The sequence below is a fragment of the Pinus tabuliformis genome, chromosome 6 (assembly GCF_031772625.1).
Source record: "Pinus tabuliformis cultivar Carrire ecotype Pingquan chromosome 6, CPIR1, whole genome shotgun sequence".
Lineage (NCBI taxonomy): Eukaryota > Viridiplantae > Streptophyta > Pinopsida > Pinales > Pinaceae > Pinus > Pinus tabuliformis.
Window position 1 is genome coordinate 1,984,999,930 of NC_142292.1, and position 19,772 is coordinate 1,985,019,701.

At 36.1% G+C, this 19,772-nt stretch overlaps 1 protein-coding gene and 1 long non-coding RNA gene across 2 annotated transcripts; both read left to right on the top strand.

Moving 5' to 3' along the window:
- LOC149267173 (uncharacterized) lies at positions 1–612 on the top strand. Its single transcript, XM_089410384.1, has 2 exons — positions 1–231; positions 328–612. The coding sequence occupies exons 1-2, from the start codon at positions 1–3 to the stop codon at positions 610–612; spliced, it is 516 nt and encodes a 171-aa protein (XP_089266510.1).
- A 2,633-nt stretch (positions 613–3,245) lies between these two features.
- LOC149267174 (uncharacterized) lies at positions 3,246–4,874 on the top strand. Its single transcript, XR_016253058.1, has 3 exons — positions 3,246–3,582; positions 3,660–3,733; positions 4,001–4,874. It is a non-coding gene; the product is annotated as an uncharacterized LOC149267174 (long non-coding RNA).
- Positions 4,875–19,772: the final 14,898 nt, after the last annotated feature.

The window sequence follows — 19,772 nt, forward strand, 5'->3', positions numbered from 1 at the left end:
ATGGGAGGCCAGATTGACATGACGAATCTCACTGATCAAGAAATAGTTTGGGGAGCCTCCCTGGATCTCCAATTTTCAGATAAAGTAAAGGCCCCCTCTCCCCCCCTAAAACGTTGGCAAATCCGCCTTAAAGACACAGAATTTGCTGAATTTTGCATCAAAAAGGCCACGAAAGCTCTCTTTTTTGACGGTGCAGCTAAAGGCAATCTAGGCAAATCTGGAGCTGGTGGTGTTATCAAAAGTGCAGAGGGTAGAACATAAGCTAGATATGCTTGGGGAGTGGGCATTAATACCAGTATTCAAGCTGAAGCACTAGCTCTCCTTCAGGGACTGAAGGTGCTCAAGACCTTGGGAATCAAAGATGCAGTTGTTTTTGGGGACTCTCAGACTATTATAAAGGCCATTGTTGACAACTCCTCTCCCTCAGATTTAAGACTATCTAGATTGCTGAGCAGAATTAACTCCCTGACTTATTCCTTCCAGAATTCGGAATTTCTTCACATAAAGAGGGATAACAACAAAGAAGCAGATGTCGAAGCCAATAAAGCGGTTCTCCTTCCTCTCGGAAATTATATAAGAGATGGAGAAGAAGGCTGGGATCCCATCCCCTAGCTGTCCGGTAAAATGTTTTACTGTCTTCTATTAAAGCAGTTTGTTTGCATCTATAAACTAGGAAAGATAGAGAATTCTACAAGAAATATAGAATGCAAAATTTGCAGGATCATTAGGAGGATAGTTATACGGTCCCTGGATGAGGCGAAATCTGAGCCCTTCCTCCCTTTTTGTAACCTGAATTGAGGCATTTCAGCCAAGAAGTAATATATTAGTCTAACCGTTCCTGTTAAAAAAAAATATATATATATATATATATATTAAAAGTTTAATTTTATAATATTTTTTGATAAGCTATAATATATTGTTATTTATGAGTTTAAGATAATTTATTATTTTTAATGTTGAAATTAAGAGTGTCTCATTTTCATACGAATTTGTTCGAGTTATGACAATTTTATAATAAATGATTATGTTTATTAATATTAATATTTTAATTTTATAATATTTTTTCGATAAGATATAACATATTGTTATTTACGAGTTTAAGACAATTTAATATTTTTAATGGTGAAATTAAACATGTTTTATATTTATACGAATTTGTTCAACTTATGAGTAGATTTTGCTAGATTAATGATAGTATTTTAGTGAAGATATATTACATATATTATGATTAAAGTATTTTATGATAATTTTTTAATATTTGTTTATTTTTTCAAAGTTAATAATTTAAATTATTATTTTTAAATTAAATTTAAACATATATATTTTATTTTATATTTATCTAATTAATGTTCAAAACTCTATCATTCACTTATCAAATTACAATGTTAAATGTTTAATTTAGCTATATTTAAATTAAGCGGCATTTTATATCTACAATATTTCCAAATAAAACATTTTTATTTAAAACTTTTATATTTTAACTTTTTATTATCATTACTACTCATTTTAAATTCTGTTTATTGTCTTGTAAATAAAAAAAGTTAGCAATGTTAAATGTTTAATTTATCTATACTTGAATTAAAGAGCATTTTATATAGGAGTTGTCTATAATGCGACTTTTTGGAGATTCCGGTGATGGAATCCGGCGGAAGAAATTGAGGTTAAATTTTGATTTGTTGCAGTTAAAATGGTTTTTTAACTGCATATTTGGATTCAGCACCTGAAAAACCCCTGGACTTTTTCATTGTGCAGAAACTAGCTATCAAAATTACAATTCCAATAAATTCTTGCCGGATTTCGACCGGAAAAACCGGCCGGAAAGACTTTCAAAAAGTCGCGTTTAGACAACTGCTTTTATATATACAATATTTCTAAACAAAAATATTTTTACTTAAAACTTTTATATTTTAACTTTTTATTATTATTACTAATCATTTTAATTTCTATTTATTGTTTTGTAAATAAAAAAATGTTATACAATTTTAAGATTATATGCTAAATGTATCTTACATTTAGGCATTGACCAAAAAAAAAATCAAGCCATGGCATATTGTTATTTATTTCCACTTTCTAGATTTAATCTAAACCCTCAAATTCACATCTATGTAGGTCATCTTAATAATACCTATATAGTTCAAGTTATTATTAACTGCTTTTCATCATGATGACAAAAAATTTCACTAATTATTTTGCTATTTTAATTATAATTTTATTAATACAAAGTTGTATGTCATTATATTTTTTATTTTCATTCTAATTTAATTATATTTAAATTAAACCCTTGTAATTACTATATAACCCTACGTACCCTTTGCTCAAATATACAAACTAGTTCATACTTTTTAGAAGTTAAATAATTAGTTCAATAATTAAACTTATCTAAGAGAACTTATTTTTTAAACCCTATATTACTAATAGTAATTATCATCATCTTTTGACGATTTATTAATATCTGACATTTTGGCACCCATGTTTCGATTGATGTAAATTACTATTATTTTCGGTTTTTACTCCACCTTCTCTGTTGTAGTGTTGCGAAAGCTCAGATATGTTTGAGAGAGGACACTAAATCATTACCCCCAACCAAAAATAAAGCGCGGCCCTGAAAGAGAAATGTGTGCCGGAATATACAAATAAATGGCAGTACAATGTCGGCATGCATATCAGTCCGTGTGAAAGGGACGCGAAACTCATCACATTCATTAAACATCGGTAATGCATAGAACTACAAACGCCGAGCAGTGTTATGGTTTCTATACGATAAAAGCAGCCCAGCGTTATGTCAGGCCATATAAAACTTCTAAGACTCGCGGTGTAATTAAACCCCTACTGGTGGCAAAACCGTGGAAACCGTTAGTTATCAGTAGCCGGTTCAGCGGTCAAACCTGCAGCAGGCCCCATTTTTTATAGACGGCTTTTAATATTCACAGCTATTATACCTGAATCTGCACAATGTACGTGCAAGCAAACAAAGTGTGTTGCTGTTCGCATGCAAAGGGGCTCGTGGTGTCCAGCGTGATTCACACGCAAACTGCCGTGATAAATGTGTAACCTCTTCCATCAAAACCCCAACCCCAAATTCCAGTGCCCTTTCCATCTATCAGAGAAGGAAAAACTTGTATAGTTTCTATACTATAAAAGTAGCCCAGCGTTATGTCAGGCCATGTCAAACTTATAAGACTCGTAGTGTAATTAAACCCCTACTTGTGGCAAAACCGTGGCAACGGTTGGTTATCAGTGGCCGATTCCGCGGTCAAACCTGCAGCTGTGAATGGATCATTATACTTAAACCTGCAGAATGTACGTGCAAGCAAACAAAGTGTGTTGCTGTCGGCATGCAAAGCGGCTCGTGGTGTGCAGCGTGATTCACACGCAAAGTGTAACCTCTTCCATCAAAACCCCAAACATAAATTCCATCCTCCATCAAAACCCTAATCCTAAATTCCATTACCCTATCCACACAACGCTGGCGCGTTTTGAATTCTGAACGTGTGAAAGTTTTTGCTGGTTACATGTTTTTCTTATTAACACCATCGGGCCATGGCCCTTTGAAGAAAGAACGTTATAGACACGGGTAAATGTGTAAGTTTTTATTCATAACACAAAATGCTATTGTTTTGGTTTTTTTCTTCGGCAAAATTAATTTATTCTCTGTACAGATGGGTGAGGCAAAGGTGCGGGAAAATGATGCATTATCGACACGAAATGGGCAGAATTGAAAAGAATGGAGTGGGTATGTATGCATGCTAAGCGGTGTGATTCGTGTAATTTTAACATCATTTAAACCCCTTTCTCGAAATCATGCTAGTTTATATAAATCAGTGATTGTGCCAATAATAGATGATCAGTGATTGTGATTTATTTTCCGAAGTTCTGTTTCGAACTTTAACCTCACGCCCAGCATTCTTTCATTCGCAAGACCTGGAATTCATTAGTGAATGATATATGTATATAAATTATTATTCACTATATTATAATAACATTATACCCTTCGCTTCAGCGGTTTCATTTGCGTCGGACTCCGCGGTGACGAGCTCTGCAAATTCAACAACTTCGCTAACTCTCGCTGCTGGCGGTTTCAAACACAGGGTCCTCACAGGTTGCTCGAATCCATACGCAGACGACTTCCCCGCTGAATCCGAAAACCCTACAGGAAAATTTCTGATCTAATGTGGAGGGTAAACCCTGGGTGTCAGGCCGTCTTCTGTGAAAGCTAGTTTTAGCCACAAGAACGGGGTTGCCTGGGGAATAACTTGAGAATTTGGTATTCTATGTCTTTGACCATTTTCAGGTGCTTGCTCACATTTTGCCCTTTCAGGCGTAGAGCGAGGTTTTTGTGAAGGAAGAGCCCGCGGAGTTAGGGTTTCTCTTGCTCTTGCTGCCGCCGGTGGGTTGTGGCGGCAGGGCCGCCCCTGGTTCTGTCGGCCCCTCTTTGGTCGCCATTGTTGGTGCCTCGTCGACATTGTCAAGCAGCCGGAGGACTGATCAGGGTTAGAAGTTTGCAGCTGTGGTTTTGATTGACTATTGTTTTCTTGCATAGCCTGAGGGGCGCTACATCTTTCGGCCCCTTTCGTGCTGACCTGCATCCTTTTACTCGGCTTCGGTTCTGAGTTTCCAGATTCTCTGCATACCTTTCGTGCCGTTCTGATTGGCGTTTCAAGCATTGGATTTGGTCTCTGGTTTTTTTGAACAAAACAGCGGAGTGGGAGCGGGTCATCTGTTTTTTCTCTTTGTGGGGGCGAGGTGGCTGCCCTAGCCGCCTCTGCCCCCGAACTTGCCTCTGCTCTGGTTGGGACCGGATGGGTTCCCTTGCTGTGGCAGATGGTGCATTTATATAAGTGATTGGAGATTTTAGTATGTAAGTTTATGAGTTGCTTTCGATTTTAGTTCATAAATGATGTTCAAGAAATTTTTATGTGATCAGGTGGAATAACTAGAATCACTACTGCTACAATTATACGAGAAACAAGTATTGCAGTTTTTTCTTTTCTTGAATCCTTTTCCAACTACCGATTATTTTTTTGGAGAACTGTAGGTGTTTACTGACCAAAATCTAATAGAATGTTGTATATATTTATAGTTGATGCTTTGGTATCAAATGGTCTCTCTAAGTTGGGGTATACCTATGTAAATATAGGTGAGACAACAATACCCAAATTGACTCTCATTTCATAATTTGGGGAATTACATCACTGAAGTCTTGATCTGGATTATTTGGTTTTGTTTTGTGTCCATACAGATGATTGCTGGGTAGAGCCTAATCGTGATCAAAATTTACACCCTGCCTTTCCCTTTGCTTTTCCTTTCCACTGTCGCTTCTGGCAGCTTCTAGCCTGTCATACGGAAGGATCCCCATTGTAACACCAGCCCATCCCCACCAGAGCTCGAATGAACCTTTTATCTACTTATTATTCGACAAATAATTTATATCTCCAATTACATGTCGTTTTGAAAACCTTGGTTTCCATGTCAAAGCATCCCAAAACTTTAAAATATTTATTAAAAATTTAAAGTATTTATTTATAGGCTTTTAAGAACTCTAGGTTCTTTTGAACCTTTAGCTTCCAAAATCTCCCATAAGCATATAAGAATAAGTCATAACTGACCATCTCACATTTGGAACTGTCAACAAACTAAAATAACATTTAATTCTAATAACTCAAATGACTCACACCGGTCACACTCTAGTGTAGGCAATCATAATTCATAAACACTATGTCCCAACCAATATCCCTTTATTTTTAACATTTTTGTTGCTTCTAACCAAATTTATTTTGAATATGAATAATGTTTTGAATATGAATAATGTATAACAGGATGCCCTGTTTATTTGTCATTCATCTCATCCAAAATATATATACTTGAACCCTATTAAAATTTTCTTTACAATTATCATATATCTATATTTTTTTTTCTAGAAAAAAAGACTAATTTTATTTTGTAAAAGAAACAACATTACAATCACATGCCCTGTTTATTTGTCATTCATCTCATCCAAAATACATATACTTGAACCATATTAAAATTTTCTTTACAATTATCATAGATCTATATTTTTTTTTCTAGAAAAAAAGACTAATTTTATTTTGTAAAAGAAACAACATTACAATCACAGACACCCTTTGCATTCAGCTATCCAATAACCAAAAACCATTTGTCCACAATAGTTTACAAAATTATTGGTTCTTCCACAATGGGTGATAATCAACTAACTATAGAATTTAATATATTGTATTGTTATGTGAGAAAATAAAGCACCTTTTCTTTATGCTTTTATTATCTTTGAAAAGCCAAAGTAGAATTAATAAATAAATATAAAGCCAAAGACTACTGAACATAATCAAACAATGTTGATAAACAATGTTGCTTCTCGCTAAATGTGAATTTGACCTGCACCACGAATTTGAACATAATTAAGCTGCCATTAATGATTGTAAAGAAAATATGTCAAATGATTGGACATAAACTTAGCCTTGGTAAAAAATAATGGTCTTTGTTATTTAAAATTAGCATTGCATTGTACTTGGTAATTAGCATCAATGGTGGAACAAAAATGTCAAATGATTAGATATAGCTATAAAACTTGGATATTACATTTACGAAAAATGGTAACAATTTTATAGTAGAAAATTAATATAACATAAAGATATTATAAAATTAATAAATCATAATATGAAGACAATATAAAATTAATAAAGCATAAGTTAATTTATATTTAAAATAAATAAATAATTAATTCATTTGAATTGACTTTTTAATTAACGTTATAAAATAATAATAATTATTAGCACACAAAATTATAAGTTATAGGCATATCTTAGCCATTAATAGTTGTAATGAAAATATGTCAAATAAAGCAATTTGAATGGAACTGTATAACCCACATATTAAGATATTGCAAAACAATAGAAACCATTTTCTCCAATATAAAATTAATAAAATATAAATTTAATATAACATAAAGATAGGGCATAGATGAATTTATATTTAAAATAATTAATTAATTCATCAATTTGAATTTTCACTTTTATAAATAATTTATTGGAAATTTTGAAATTAATTTATAAATAATTTATTAAATATTTATAATACATATAATCATAAATAAATATTATTTCTTCAAAAAATATAAATAAAAATTATCATTAATAATAGCAATAACATTTAAATTAATATTATAAACCATATTATTAATAATATTATTAATAATGAAATCATTAATAGAATATTAATAATGTTTAAAAATTTGTTAATAACATTATTAATCATAATCATTTCAAAAAATTATTAATATTTAGTTTTATTAACACAATAACAATATTAAATTATTAATAACATTTAAAGATTAATATTATTAATAACATTTAAAGATTAATGTTTTTTTTTTCTAAATTTGACTAATTCTATTAATGTAACAAAAATGGTACAAGGAGGCACCAGCCTCTGCAGATCAAGCCTCAAAATATGCCATGTTTAACAACAAATAACTGAAAGAGACTACCCACACCGGGGAAACCAGTCCAAAACTAGAATTATTTGCTGCCCACACAGGGGTAATAGCGTGTAATGCCAGAGTGGAATAGTTTTTTGAGCAAACATCAAAATTAACAACATTTACATAAAAGAGACAATAGAATATACTTCTAAGGTTGGGAGCGAGGAATCCAAAACCTGAAAAAGACTTTGATCGGCTGGGTGTCATTAGTCGGAGGAGGTTCTTCTATTATCAGACACCCGTACGCCTCCATGTCATCTTTCGCGTCCTGTTGATCTCTCGGAGTTGTTTCCATGCCTAGATTATTGCATCCCTGAGCTGCGTCTGTGTGGTCTTGAGCTTCTTCATGGCTTCTGTGTGCCCCTGAGCTGATGTGAGGGGCTTTTCTTTTGCTGGTGTTGGCCCACTCCTGAATATTGCGAGCTGGAACTTCAGAGCTTTGAGACTCCTCTCTAAATGCTACCGAAATGGTCGCAATTATGCATGGTCATTCCAGCGTGCAGCGAAATTGGAATTGGGCTGAATGACTAGGTTGCTGAGATGAGACAAAGGCAGCAGGAGGCTGTGGAGCATCTTCAACACGCTGAGAACCTGCAGTCTGAGCTCGCCTCTGACTGCTGTGGGTGGCTAGATAATGTCCCGTGAAATGAGCCGTCGAGGGGGAGGAAGAGTCAGAAGGGGTCGAGTCAAAGAGGGACAGGGAGGGGGGGGGAAATTGTTCTTCCTCTGCTACTACCCCTCCTGCAGCGCATCCTATGATGCAGACAAGGCATGTTCACCTGGTCCAAATTGGGTAGACGAAGGCGAGGAGGAGCAGTGCCTGGGATTGAATGACCAATGGGAGCAGGGGGTGTATAATCCATGGATCTAAACCAAGGTTCAAGGCCAAAGAATTAGTTTGAAGGCAGCACAAAAGACTCTGTGAGAAATGGGCACCATCTACCATCTCAATGCAACACAAAATTTGGCAAAGTCTCCTCGTTGTCATGCGCGAGCTCGGCTCTGCAGCAGCAGGGAGACAATTGCAATTCAGAGGAGGCAGAACAAGGGGAAGGCGGTCTGAATAAGCCATCTTAAGAACTAGATTGAGGTTTCCTCGGCCCACGCAGTGCATTAAAATGCCATTAATGTCAGCGGTGATCATTTGGGTGGAAGCGTGGGTGGCCAGGTGGCCGCGCCACTTGCCAACCCAAATTTGTTGCGTAGTACCAATGCTCTTAAACACCCGCATCTCGGAATTTAAAGATTAATGTTAATAACACATTATTAATAATATTCATAATTAAAAAATATATATTTAATACTTGATATTGTAAATATTTAATATTTTAATATTCAATATTTATAATATTCAATATTTATAATATTCATTATTTATAATATTAAATATTAGCAAAAGACATCTATCTTATTGGATTAATATTATAAATCCAAGGGTTTAATCCCTTTGGTTTATAATATTAATCCCTTAGATTTATAATACTAATATTAGGGTTTATAATCCTTGAGTTTCATATATTAAACTTATAATATATCTTGGTTTTATAAAATTGATCTTAAGGTTTCTAATATTAATCATAGGGTTTATATTCACAAGTTTTAAAATTAAGCCTATGGTTTATAATATTAATCTTAGGGGTTAATATCAATTCCTTAACTTTTAATTCTTTGGGTTTATAGTATTAATTCTTTGGGTTCATTAATATGAGGGTTTATGTTCCTACGATTTAATATTTTTTCCAAGGAAAAAAACCGAGCTTTTCTATTATAAAAATAAAAGAGCTACAAAACGATGAGTTAACATCCAGCAGTTTGGAAAAAACTGCCTGAAACCGGGGAGGTAGAGAGTCCTCACCCAAGCTGTCATCTAGGATGACTGAAATATCCAAAAGATACAAAATACACCAAGTTCGATAAATAAACTCGGCCTGTAACGCAGCCGCCCCAAAAAATATCAGAGGCTGTCACAGTCCCACCGGGCCTCCATAAAGGAAAACGACCCACGACATAAACAGTATGAAAATCATAGAGTTTTATCCGAGTTACTCCAATACAGGAGCTGTTTAAATAATAAAGTTTTTAAAGATCATATATCAGAACCGCCAAAAAACATATTTAGGACAATTGTTTCTGGCGCCTTCCCAGCTTGCAGCAAAAAACATTAAGTATATGGGGCCAAATCCGTCTCACGGATCTGGTCCTGAACCTGTTCCTTTATCCTCCACGTACCCATAGCCTGTTGTAAACCTGTCTTAGAATATTCGTCTGCTTCAACATTCCTGTCCCTGTATATGTGAGCAAGAGAGAAAACAGAGAAAGAAGATTTTAGATTTTGTATTTCTTCAAGCAGAGGCATCAATAAATAATTTCTGCATCTAAATTTCCCATTGACCCAATTCACAACATTAGATGAATCTCCAAAAATCTGAACTGTGAGGACTTGTCTATGGATAAGCCAACAGAGGAGCAGTTTTAAGGCTGATAGTTCGGCAAAATTGTTTGTGCCCGTCCCTAACCCCACTGAGGCTTTTAGAGAGTGAGAATCGCTAAGATGAATAATAATTCCTGCCCCAGTAATATAATTTTGTGCTACCTCGTCGAAAAAAGCCCAGGGAATGCCATCTTTGATCTGAATTTCTGCCCTCTGGAGTGTGCCTGAAGGGGTCTCAGGTTCGGGAATGCTGGATAAGATAGCTGAGCTCTGAATAGCTATTGCTTCCGCTGGGATTGTTTTTTCATTGAATATGCTGCGGTTTCTGGCTAACCAAATGCCCCAACAGAGGATAGGAGGAAGATTCCTCAGATTCTTCTCTGGGTGATTGGACCACCAACCCTCCCAAGCCGCATTTAGATCAACCCCTTCCCATCTGGCATTGATCTGAAGTAGCCTTTTCGTTGCGTCCCATACTTGGATTGTGAATGAGCATTCCACGAATAGATGATTAATGGTTTCTGAGGCTACTTTACATAAAGCACATCGGCTCGGTCCCTCCTTATAGCGAGCTATCAGGACATCCCAAGTAGGTATCTTCCTTTTGAGGGCACACCATAGGAAAAGTCTGGCTTTTTTGGGGCATTTCAGCTTGAAAAGGGGTTTTGCCCACCAGATAGGGGGATCCCAGCCCTTTCTGTTCATCAGGAAGTTATAGCCAGCCTTTGGGGAATATAAGCCTGTCTCCGCATGTGCCCAAACAAGTGTATCTGGACGGTCCTTTATTCTGACACTAGATCGCTTGAGTTCGTGGATGAAACTCTGCCATTCATTTCTCCAAAAGTTATCAATACCGAGCTCCTCTACAGATTTCCATTCCTGACCCCAAATGGACTGCAGCTCCATATTTGCTATCTGGCTTAAACTGTGAATCCCCCTTGAATCTAAATGTGCAAGGAGACCCGGGGGAAGAGCAAAAAGGTCACTGCATCCAACCCACGGATCCCTGCCTATCCGAATGCTTTCTCCATTTCCCACTTGCCAAGCAAGACCTTGTTCTATTATGAAGAAAGCCTCTGTAGTAGCCTTCCATACTACTGAGCAGTTTCTTCCTTTTTTATTTGGGCTTCGGATCCAATCATCAAGAGGAACTGGGTCAATATACTTTCTTTTTACCACTCTGGTCCACAGGTTTTCTGCTTCAATAATTCTCCATCCTGATTTTGCTGCTAGGGACTGACTAAAATCGACGAGTTGTTTGATGCCCCATCCCCCCCAGTCCTTTGGTCTGGCTATCTTGTCCCAAGCTACCCACGGAAGGACTGAGTCTTCTTTTGCACCCGACCACAGGAATCTGCTACAAATTTGCTTAATTTTATGAAGAACACCTTTTGGGATCCAGGTCAGAGCAGCCCAAAATACCGGGATGGCCTGAAGGACGGAGTTTATCAGAGTTAATCTGCCAGCCCTTGATAACCATTTGAAGCTCCAATGAGATATCCTTTGCTCAATTTTTGCCACCAGCCAGTTCCAATCCTGCTTCCTATATGAAGTGGGTTTTAGCCAGAACCCCAGGTACTTGAAGGGCTGATCCAAACTGCATGTTTCAAAGGGCAAATAAGAAGTGATCAGGATCTCCTCCTGTCTGGAGAAAGCTTCCATAATAAGCTGCGACTTCCTGGAATTTATTTGCAACCCTGTAGCTTTCAGAAATATGTCAAGAATGTCTTTGAGCACTTTTAGTTCATTCCTATTTCCATTTGTAAATAACAGGATATCATCAACAAATAGGAGGTGAGTAATGTAAAGGTTTACAGCTACTTCCAAACCTGTTATCAAACCTGCTCTCTTTGCTTTTGAAATTAGTCGGCTGAGGCCTTCAGCAGCCAGAAGAAATAAGAGAGGAGAGAGAGGGCATCCTTGTCTCAGGCCTCGCTGGCTTTTGAAAAATTGAGAGGCAGCCCCATTTATCAGTGTAGCAAAACATACATTTGAAATACACCCCATTATCCAATTTATGAATTCCACCTTAAAGCCGAGGTGTGTCAAAAGAAGCCTGAGGTATGACCAATTAATTCGGTCGTAAGCTTTGGATAGATCTAATTTCAGCACTGCCCCTTTCTTTTTTGCTTGTCTAATACTGTGGATGGTTTCCTGTGCCACCCCAATGGCCTCATGAATTTGACGGCCATCCAGGAACCCAAATTGCTCATTTGAAATACAAACAGAAAGAATGGGCTTCAAACGCACCGCTATGACTTTTGCTATGATCTTGTAAATAGTATTGCATAAAGATATAGGTCTGAAGTCCTCAAAGGTTCCCGGATCCTCCTTTTTCGGGATGAGCGCTATGAAGGTTGCATTGAAAGGCCCATAGATTTCTCCTTTCTTCCTTGACTCCTCCACCACATCTGTCAATTCATCGCCAATCTGCTCAAAAAAGTGGAGAAACAAATCTATAGTCCAGCCGTCCGGGCCTGGACTTTTATCTTTTGGCATTGATTTTATGACGTGTTCCACCTCCTCCTTAGTCACTTCTCTGAATAGGTTTTCTGCCTCCTCCTCCTCCACAAAACGTGGGAAAGCTTGAGCAGTACGAATGATTTCAGCTATTGATATCCCTCCTGGATCGGCAAAGAGAGATTGAAAATGGCTCTTCCCCAGGTTTGAGACTGCCTCGAAAGAGGAGTGCTCCCTGCCTTCTGCATCCTTCAGTTTCCATATTGTATTAGCATTTTTCCTTCCCTTTGCATAATTGTGAAAGAATTTTGTGTTCTCATCCCCGGCTTTCAACCAAATTGCCCGACTTTTTAACCTCCATTCCTCTTCTCTGTCAAGAAGGATCTTTGCTCTTCTTTTTTCTAACTCCAAAATTCTTTCCTTCGACTCCTGAGTTATATATGCATTAGCTTCAGGGTCTTCTAAAGCGCTTAGGGCTTCGTCGATACTAGCCATTTCCTCATATTGCTTCCTCCTTCTCTCCGCGGCCCATTCAATGGTTTCCTTCTTTAGCCTTTTTAGATTCTCCATGAAATGGGCTCCTTTGTTTTCTGGAATGGAAGTGCCCGGGTGTCTCCAAGTATTTCTGAACAGCTGGATATAAGACTCCTCCTGAAGCCAGGAAGAGTTGAACTTAAAAGGAGAAGCCGGTTTGGGAGGGGTCTTGGAGAATTCTAGAAATATAGGAAAATGATCCGAGTTTCCCCCTTCCCCCACCCATTGTCTGAAGAGGGGAATGTGGGAGGCCAGCGAGTCGTTTATGAGGAAACGATCCAGTCTTTTTGCAACTCTCTCCTCCCCTGTTCTTCTATTTCTCCAAGTCGGTTTTGCCTTAATTATGTTGACATCTAGCAGATTGTGGCTCTGAAGAGTTGATAAGAAGAAATCAGCCAGAGGGTCTTCTCTTGCATTTGGACCCCATGCTTCAGCAGCCCCCAAGGAAAAATTTAGGTCTCCTCCAATTAAAAGTTTTTTGTTTTGGAGCAGGTCTTTCGAGAGAAGATCATTCCAATAGGATACTCGACCCTGACAAGGGCCATACACATTGATGACCAGAAAAGACTGCTCAAAATCCGGGGACTGAATCTCCAATCCAAGTGCATGGGATAAGCCCCAAGAATTTAGCACTTTTAACCTTCCCTTCTTGAATCCGATTGCAAGACCACCTGAATGTCCGGAGGCATCCAGAGCAGTGAAAACCCAGCCCGGAAACAGTGAGCCAAGGGAGTCTTCAACATCAGAGCTGTTTCCCAAAGTTTCCTGTAGAAAGACCAAATCTGGGTTGTGTCGAGTAATTAAATCCTTCAACGCTAGTTTTTTGGGTTTACTAGCCAACCCCCTACAATTCCAAGATAGGCAGATCATTTAACAACCATCTCAGGGGGTTTTGCTGCTCTAAGCGCCCCAGGGATTGACATTTGTTTACCATCCTCAACATCAAATTTTGCCTTAACTTGTGCTTTAGAAAAAAGAGATTTTCTTCCTCTGTTTTTTTTTTTGAGACTTTTCGACGACTCAGGACAGAGGCCTCCTACTGAGTCTAAAACAGGATGATGACTTGCCGGTCTTTTGCCATGAGACCTTAGATTGTAATGACGAACAGGGGATGTAATAATAGGGATCTGTACCGGATTGGAAGGGGCCTCACAGTTCAGATTTAGGGAGGGAAGGGCATCCGAGAGAGATTCAATATTTTGAATGGGGTCTTCATGATTTATCCCTACGATTTAATATTAATAACTTAGGATTTACTATTAATACTTTGGGTTTATGACTCCCTTGGGTTTCAATTTGTTGGTTTTTTAATGTTAATTCTTTGGGTTTATCAATCCCTTAGGTTTCTAATGTTATTCCCTTGGGTTTAAATTATCCCCGGAGTTTATAATCCATTGAGTTTATAATATTAATCCCTTGGGTTTATTAATTCCTTCCATTTATAGTATTAATCTATTGGGTTTATAGTATTAATTCTAAGGTTTATGATATTGATCTTACAGCTTATATTTGTAGGGTTTAATATTAATCCTAGGTTTAATGATATTCGTTTGGGTTTACAATCCCTTGGGCTTTTAATATCAATCCAATGGATTTATTAATCTAATTCAATAGTATTAATCTCTTTTATTTTTAATATTAATCAATTTAGTTTATTAATCTAAGGGTTCATATTCCTAGGGTATAATATTATTGATAAGGTTTATAATATCAATCCTAGGGTTTAATATAAATCTATTGGGTTTATAATCCATTAGGCTTGTAATATAGATTTCCTGGGTTCATAATATTAATTATAGGGTTTATATTCCTAGGGTTTAAGATTAAGCTAGGGTTTACAGTATTAATCCCTTCACTTTATTAAATTTATGGTTTATATCCCTAGGGTTTAATATTCATCCTAGGGTTTAATGTTATTCCCTTCAGTTTTTAATATCAGGCCCTTGCATTTAATGATCCATTAGGTTTATAAATAAAAATTGTCATTAATACTCATAATTAAAAAAAATTATTTAATATTTAATATTATAAATATTTAATATTTTAATATTAAGTATTTATAATATTAAATATTAGCAAAAGGAATTTTTCTTATTGGATTAATATTATAAATCCATGAGATTAATAGACCTAAGGGTTTAATCCCTTGGGTTTCTAACAATCATTGTCGCATTGCTATATTACACCGTAACTTATTCAATGTCGCATTGTTACATTACAAAACTTGGACTTAATACAATGTTTATTTTATTAATACAATGTTAATAACACCTTATTAATAATACTGATAATTAAAAAAAATGTAATATTTGATATTATAAATATTTAATATTTTAATATTCAATATTTATAATATTCATTATTTATAATATTAAATAGTAGCAAAAGACATCTATCTTATTGGATTAATATTATAAATCCAAGGTTTAATCCCTTTGGTTTATAATATTAATCCCTTAGATTTATTAGTCTACTGAGTTTATAATATTAATCCCTTAGATTTATAATACTAATATTAAGGTTTATAATCCTTGAGTTTCATATATTAAACTTATAATATATCTTGGTTTTATAATATTGATCCTAAGGTTTCTAATATTAATCATAGGGTTTATATTCAGAAGTTTTAAAATTAAGCCTATTGTTTATAATATTATTCTTAGGGGTTAATATCAATTCCTTAACTTTTAATTCATTGGGTTTATAGTATTAATCCTTTGGGTTTATTAATATGAGGGTTTATGTTCCTACGATTTAATATTAATAACTTAGGGTTTACTATTAATCCTTTGGGTTTATGACTCTCATAGGTTTCAATCTGTTGGGTTTGTAATGTTAATCCTTTGAGTTTATCAATCCCTTAGGTTTATAATGTTAATCCTTTGGGTTTAAAATTATCCCTCGAGTTTATAATCCATTGAGTTTATAATATTAATCCCTTGAGTTTATTAATTCCTTCTATTTATAGTATTAATCTATTGTGTTTATAGTATTAATTCTAAGGTTTGTAATATTAATCTTAGGGCTTATATTCGTAGGTTTAATATTAATCTTAGGTTTAATGATATTCGTTTGGGTTTATAATCCCTTGGGTTTTTAATATTAATCCAATAGATTTTAGTATTAATCTCTTTTATTTTTAATATTAATCAATTTAGTTTATTAATCTAAGGGTTCACATTCCTAGGGTATAATATTACTGATAAGGTTTTTAATATCAATCCTAGGGTTTAATACCAATCCTAGGGTTTAATATAAATCCATTGGGTTTATAATCCATTAGCTTTTTAATATATATTTCTTGGGTTCATAATATTAATTATAGGGTTTATATTCCTAGGGTTTAATATTCATCCTAGGGTTTAATGTTATTCCCTTGGGTTTTTAATATTAGTTCCTTGCGTTTATCAATCCATTAGGTTTATAAATAAAAATTATCCTTAATACTCATAATTAAAAAAAATATTAAATATTAAATATTATAAATATTAAATATTTTAATATTAAGTATTTATAATATTAAATATTAGCAAAAGGAATTTTTCTTATTGGATTAATATTATTGTTGGACACCTAATCCTAAAGGGTTAGTGTGGAAGCCGAAAAGACTAAGCAGTCCAAGAGACCTTGGGATCTGAAACCCAAGAGTCACAACATTGTATTATAAATGTACATCTTCTGTTAATAAAAAATGTACTAAATGATTTATCTTTCCTATTGTCTTGCCATCCATGTGTGTTTAACATGGTATCGGAGCCGCTTGTTTTTCTGTGGCCTGTTATGTGCATGTTAGTCCTACACCTCTACCCATAATTCCGTGTCTGAGCTCCCTTGAATAGTGCTGGCCTAGTCTTCATTACACCTGCACCTCTACTGTCTGACAATTCTCTGCGCTTATCATCTATGCGTTTTATATATTCTGCCATTCTTAGTCTAACGAGTCTAACGCTCACTCTGGCGCTCTCCCCATCAGTTCCGCTGGTCGCTCTCTGTTAACTGTTCTGACGCCTCTGTCATCAACGCCTCTATCCTCTGCGTTTTTTCAGTGAATTGGTATGCGTTTTCTGTATTCTCCCATGCAAATTAAACTGAACGCTTATACCCCGTATACATGTAGAAAGAAATCTGAAGTTGTGCATTCAGACCCAATAGAATATCATGGTATGAAGTGCATTCAATCCACATAAATTCGAGTTTGATTCAGAAGCAGTGTTTCTAGTGCGTGGTTATTTCCTGTTACCGGAGGTCCGAATTTGAAAAAGGAGGCAGAGAGGCCACGACTTCAACACTTTTTGGGTTGTTTCTGATATGACTGCTACACAGGGACACTATCACCATATAATTCAGAGTAACCAGATGGAAAAGACAGAATTTCCAGGTCATTGGAACGCAAAATTGTCATCTTGCTGAAATTTCCATTGAGCAGCATATATCCCAGTGCTGGAAGGAGTTGTTCGTGGTCTCATTTTGCGGAAGTTCTTGCATTGTATGATGAAGGTGTCATATCATTGTAGCTGAGCCTATATTCACACCTACAGTCGAGAAAAACTCAGTGAAGTAACTTTCAGAACTTCCAGGACCAAAGAGAGGCACGATATCAGTCCTAAGGAGGGACGAACTGTTGATTAAAGTGGAGGACGAATTTAGGAGGTTACAACACTTTATTTTCAAGAGGCTGAGTAACATTTGAGGATGTTTTGCATTCTGGTACAACTTCAAAAAAAAGAGGGTGTATTTCTGAGCTGAAGGAAGAAGCAATTATCATTTATGTTCTCTCACAGTTCAGAATAGAGGGCCGATTTCTCCATCATTTCGTGGACCGTGCGAGTGCAGTAGATGAGTTCCCCATAACTTTAACAACTTCACCAACATACGATCCCGGTTCCTGGAGCAACTGTAATTCCTCCCTCAGCGCTCTCACTTTGGAATTAAGATCGTTTTGCTGGGCTTCAAGACAGTTAAGATTGTGCGTCTTCTGACGGACCTGGAGCTGGAGATCGTGAATATGTTGAAGCAGCCTCCAAGTCTAAGGCAGGTTTCAGAATTCCTCCGAGTTCCTCTACACGCATCGCTACAAACCCTCAGACGAAATGACGGAAAAATGAAAAGTATATATTGACGTCCCATCACCTCATTTCAACCATCTATTTTCTGTGAGAAGGTTCAGAGGATTTGTGACTGATTCCAACATCAGAGAGGAGGTGGCGCAGCTGCAAGTGAGCCTCATAGGGACCCCCTCGGTTTCAGATCCCAAGCTTCTGATGGGTTGCAGTGCTTTTAAAAGAATGCGGAGACATTCAACTTCGATTTGGTATTAGTGAAGGCGTTTCTAAAGATGATGCTATGTCCGGCCTCGTATCAACCGCCATCAGTCTGCTCTGAGATCTAACATCTGTAAGTTTGATTGAAAAGCTTGCAGCTTCTTCTCTAGAAGAAGCTTGTATTTGTACCATGACAGATGCATCAACTATGATGTTCGTTAGAATGTTGTTATGCACCTCATGTTGTAAATAGTGTAGTTTAAGTATTTACCATGTCACTGTAACTTCATAGCATCTGCAACCTAAGCTTGCGGGCTTTCTGTGGCACTGCAAGACAAGTTTGCTTCCACTACATTCCAGGACCACAATGAAACTGCAGATTTTGTTGTAGAACGTGTAGCATCAATCCTCCACAACAACTCCAAAAGCAATTTTCTCAACTGCCCGCGTGTACAGAATAAGGCAGAAGAAGAAAGCCCACGCACTATGAACGCTCTGTAAATTCTCTGGATTTCAAACTGGACGGAATTTATGATCCTCTTGCACAAGGAGCAGAGTATGCTATATTTTACAGGCTACTGAATTCATTTCTTGCAGCCAGAATAAAAATGCAGTAAGGTCCATCGTCAGCATTGTCAAGCAACACTTGTCCTTCTTTCTTTGCAAGATCATTCCAGAGACTCACTACCACTATCTTCTTGCTTTCATCTGCAATTGTAGTATCACGCTTGGGGATTTCTTCATTGTTGCTTAGAACTGGTGATACACTCCCAAAGTTGTGCTTATATTCTGGAATATGGGTTCCTTCCTCAACTGCTTCTTCAACTTCTAAATTTGCATGCAAAGTCATCTCATAATCATTTTCTACTGTCTTGAATTGTTTGTAGAAACTTGAAATATATGTTATAGATTTGCAATCAAGGATTGCAATTATGCATACAATGATGATGAAGATTGAAGGTGTAATATCAAGTCTATGGTGACTGAAATGGAATGAAATTCTTTATGTTCTTGACTTCAAGCTTTGAGCAGACCCAAAGCAATTCACACTGAAGGGGTTTTGAAATTCAAGTTTGGCGGCTGAAATACATAGATATTCAAGTTATAAGACAAGTGTTATGACTTCTGCAAATGTTTGGGTTGTCGTATGTTGATCTAGATTTTTGAAGAACCAGGTTCTCTACTTCCCAGCTACTTCTTTATTACAATTTGTTGGCTAAGATGTTTTTTCTGTGTAATTTTGCACAGAATATGTTCATGGTATGAAATTGCATTGTATATGGAAGTATATTGAGAAGCTACATACTTGAAGATTTTTTTGAAGACAAAGTGGTACACCAATCAATTTTTTGCAGTGATATTATTGTGAAATGGATAGAATGGCTGTTGTATTAGAATTGCTGAACACTCTAATACATTCTACCACGGACAATACAATTATGATTGATAAAGCCATTGTCGCAAACATTCAAATCTGTTTGAAAAATGTACAAGAAAATATTGAGTTTTTGCAGCTGGAAACAAAGCTACAGCAGGAAGAATTACAGCAGTGGAGTCATCATTCTGAACCTGTTTCTGTTCAGAACAATGA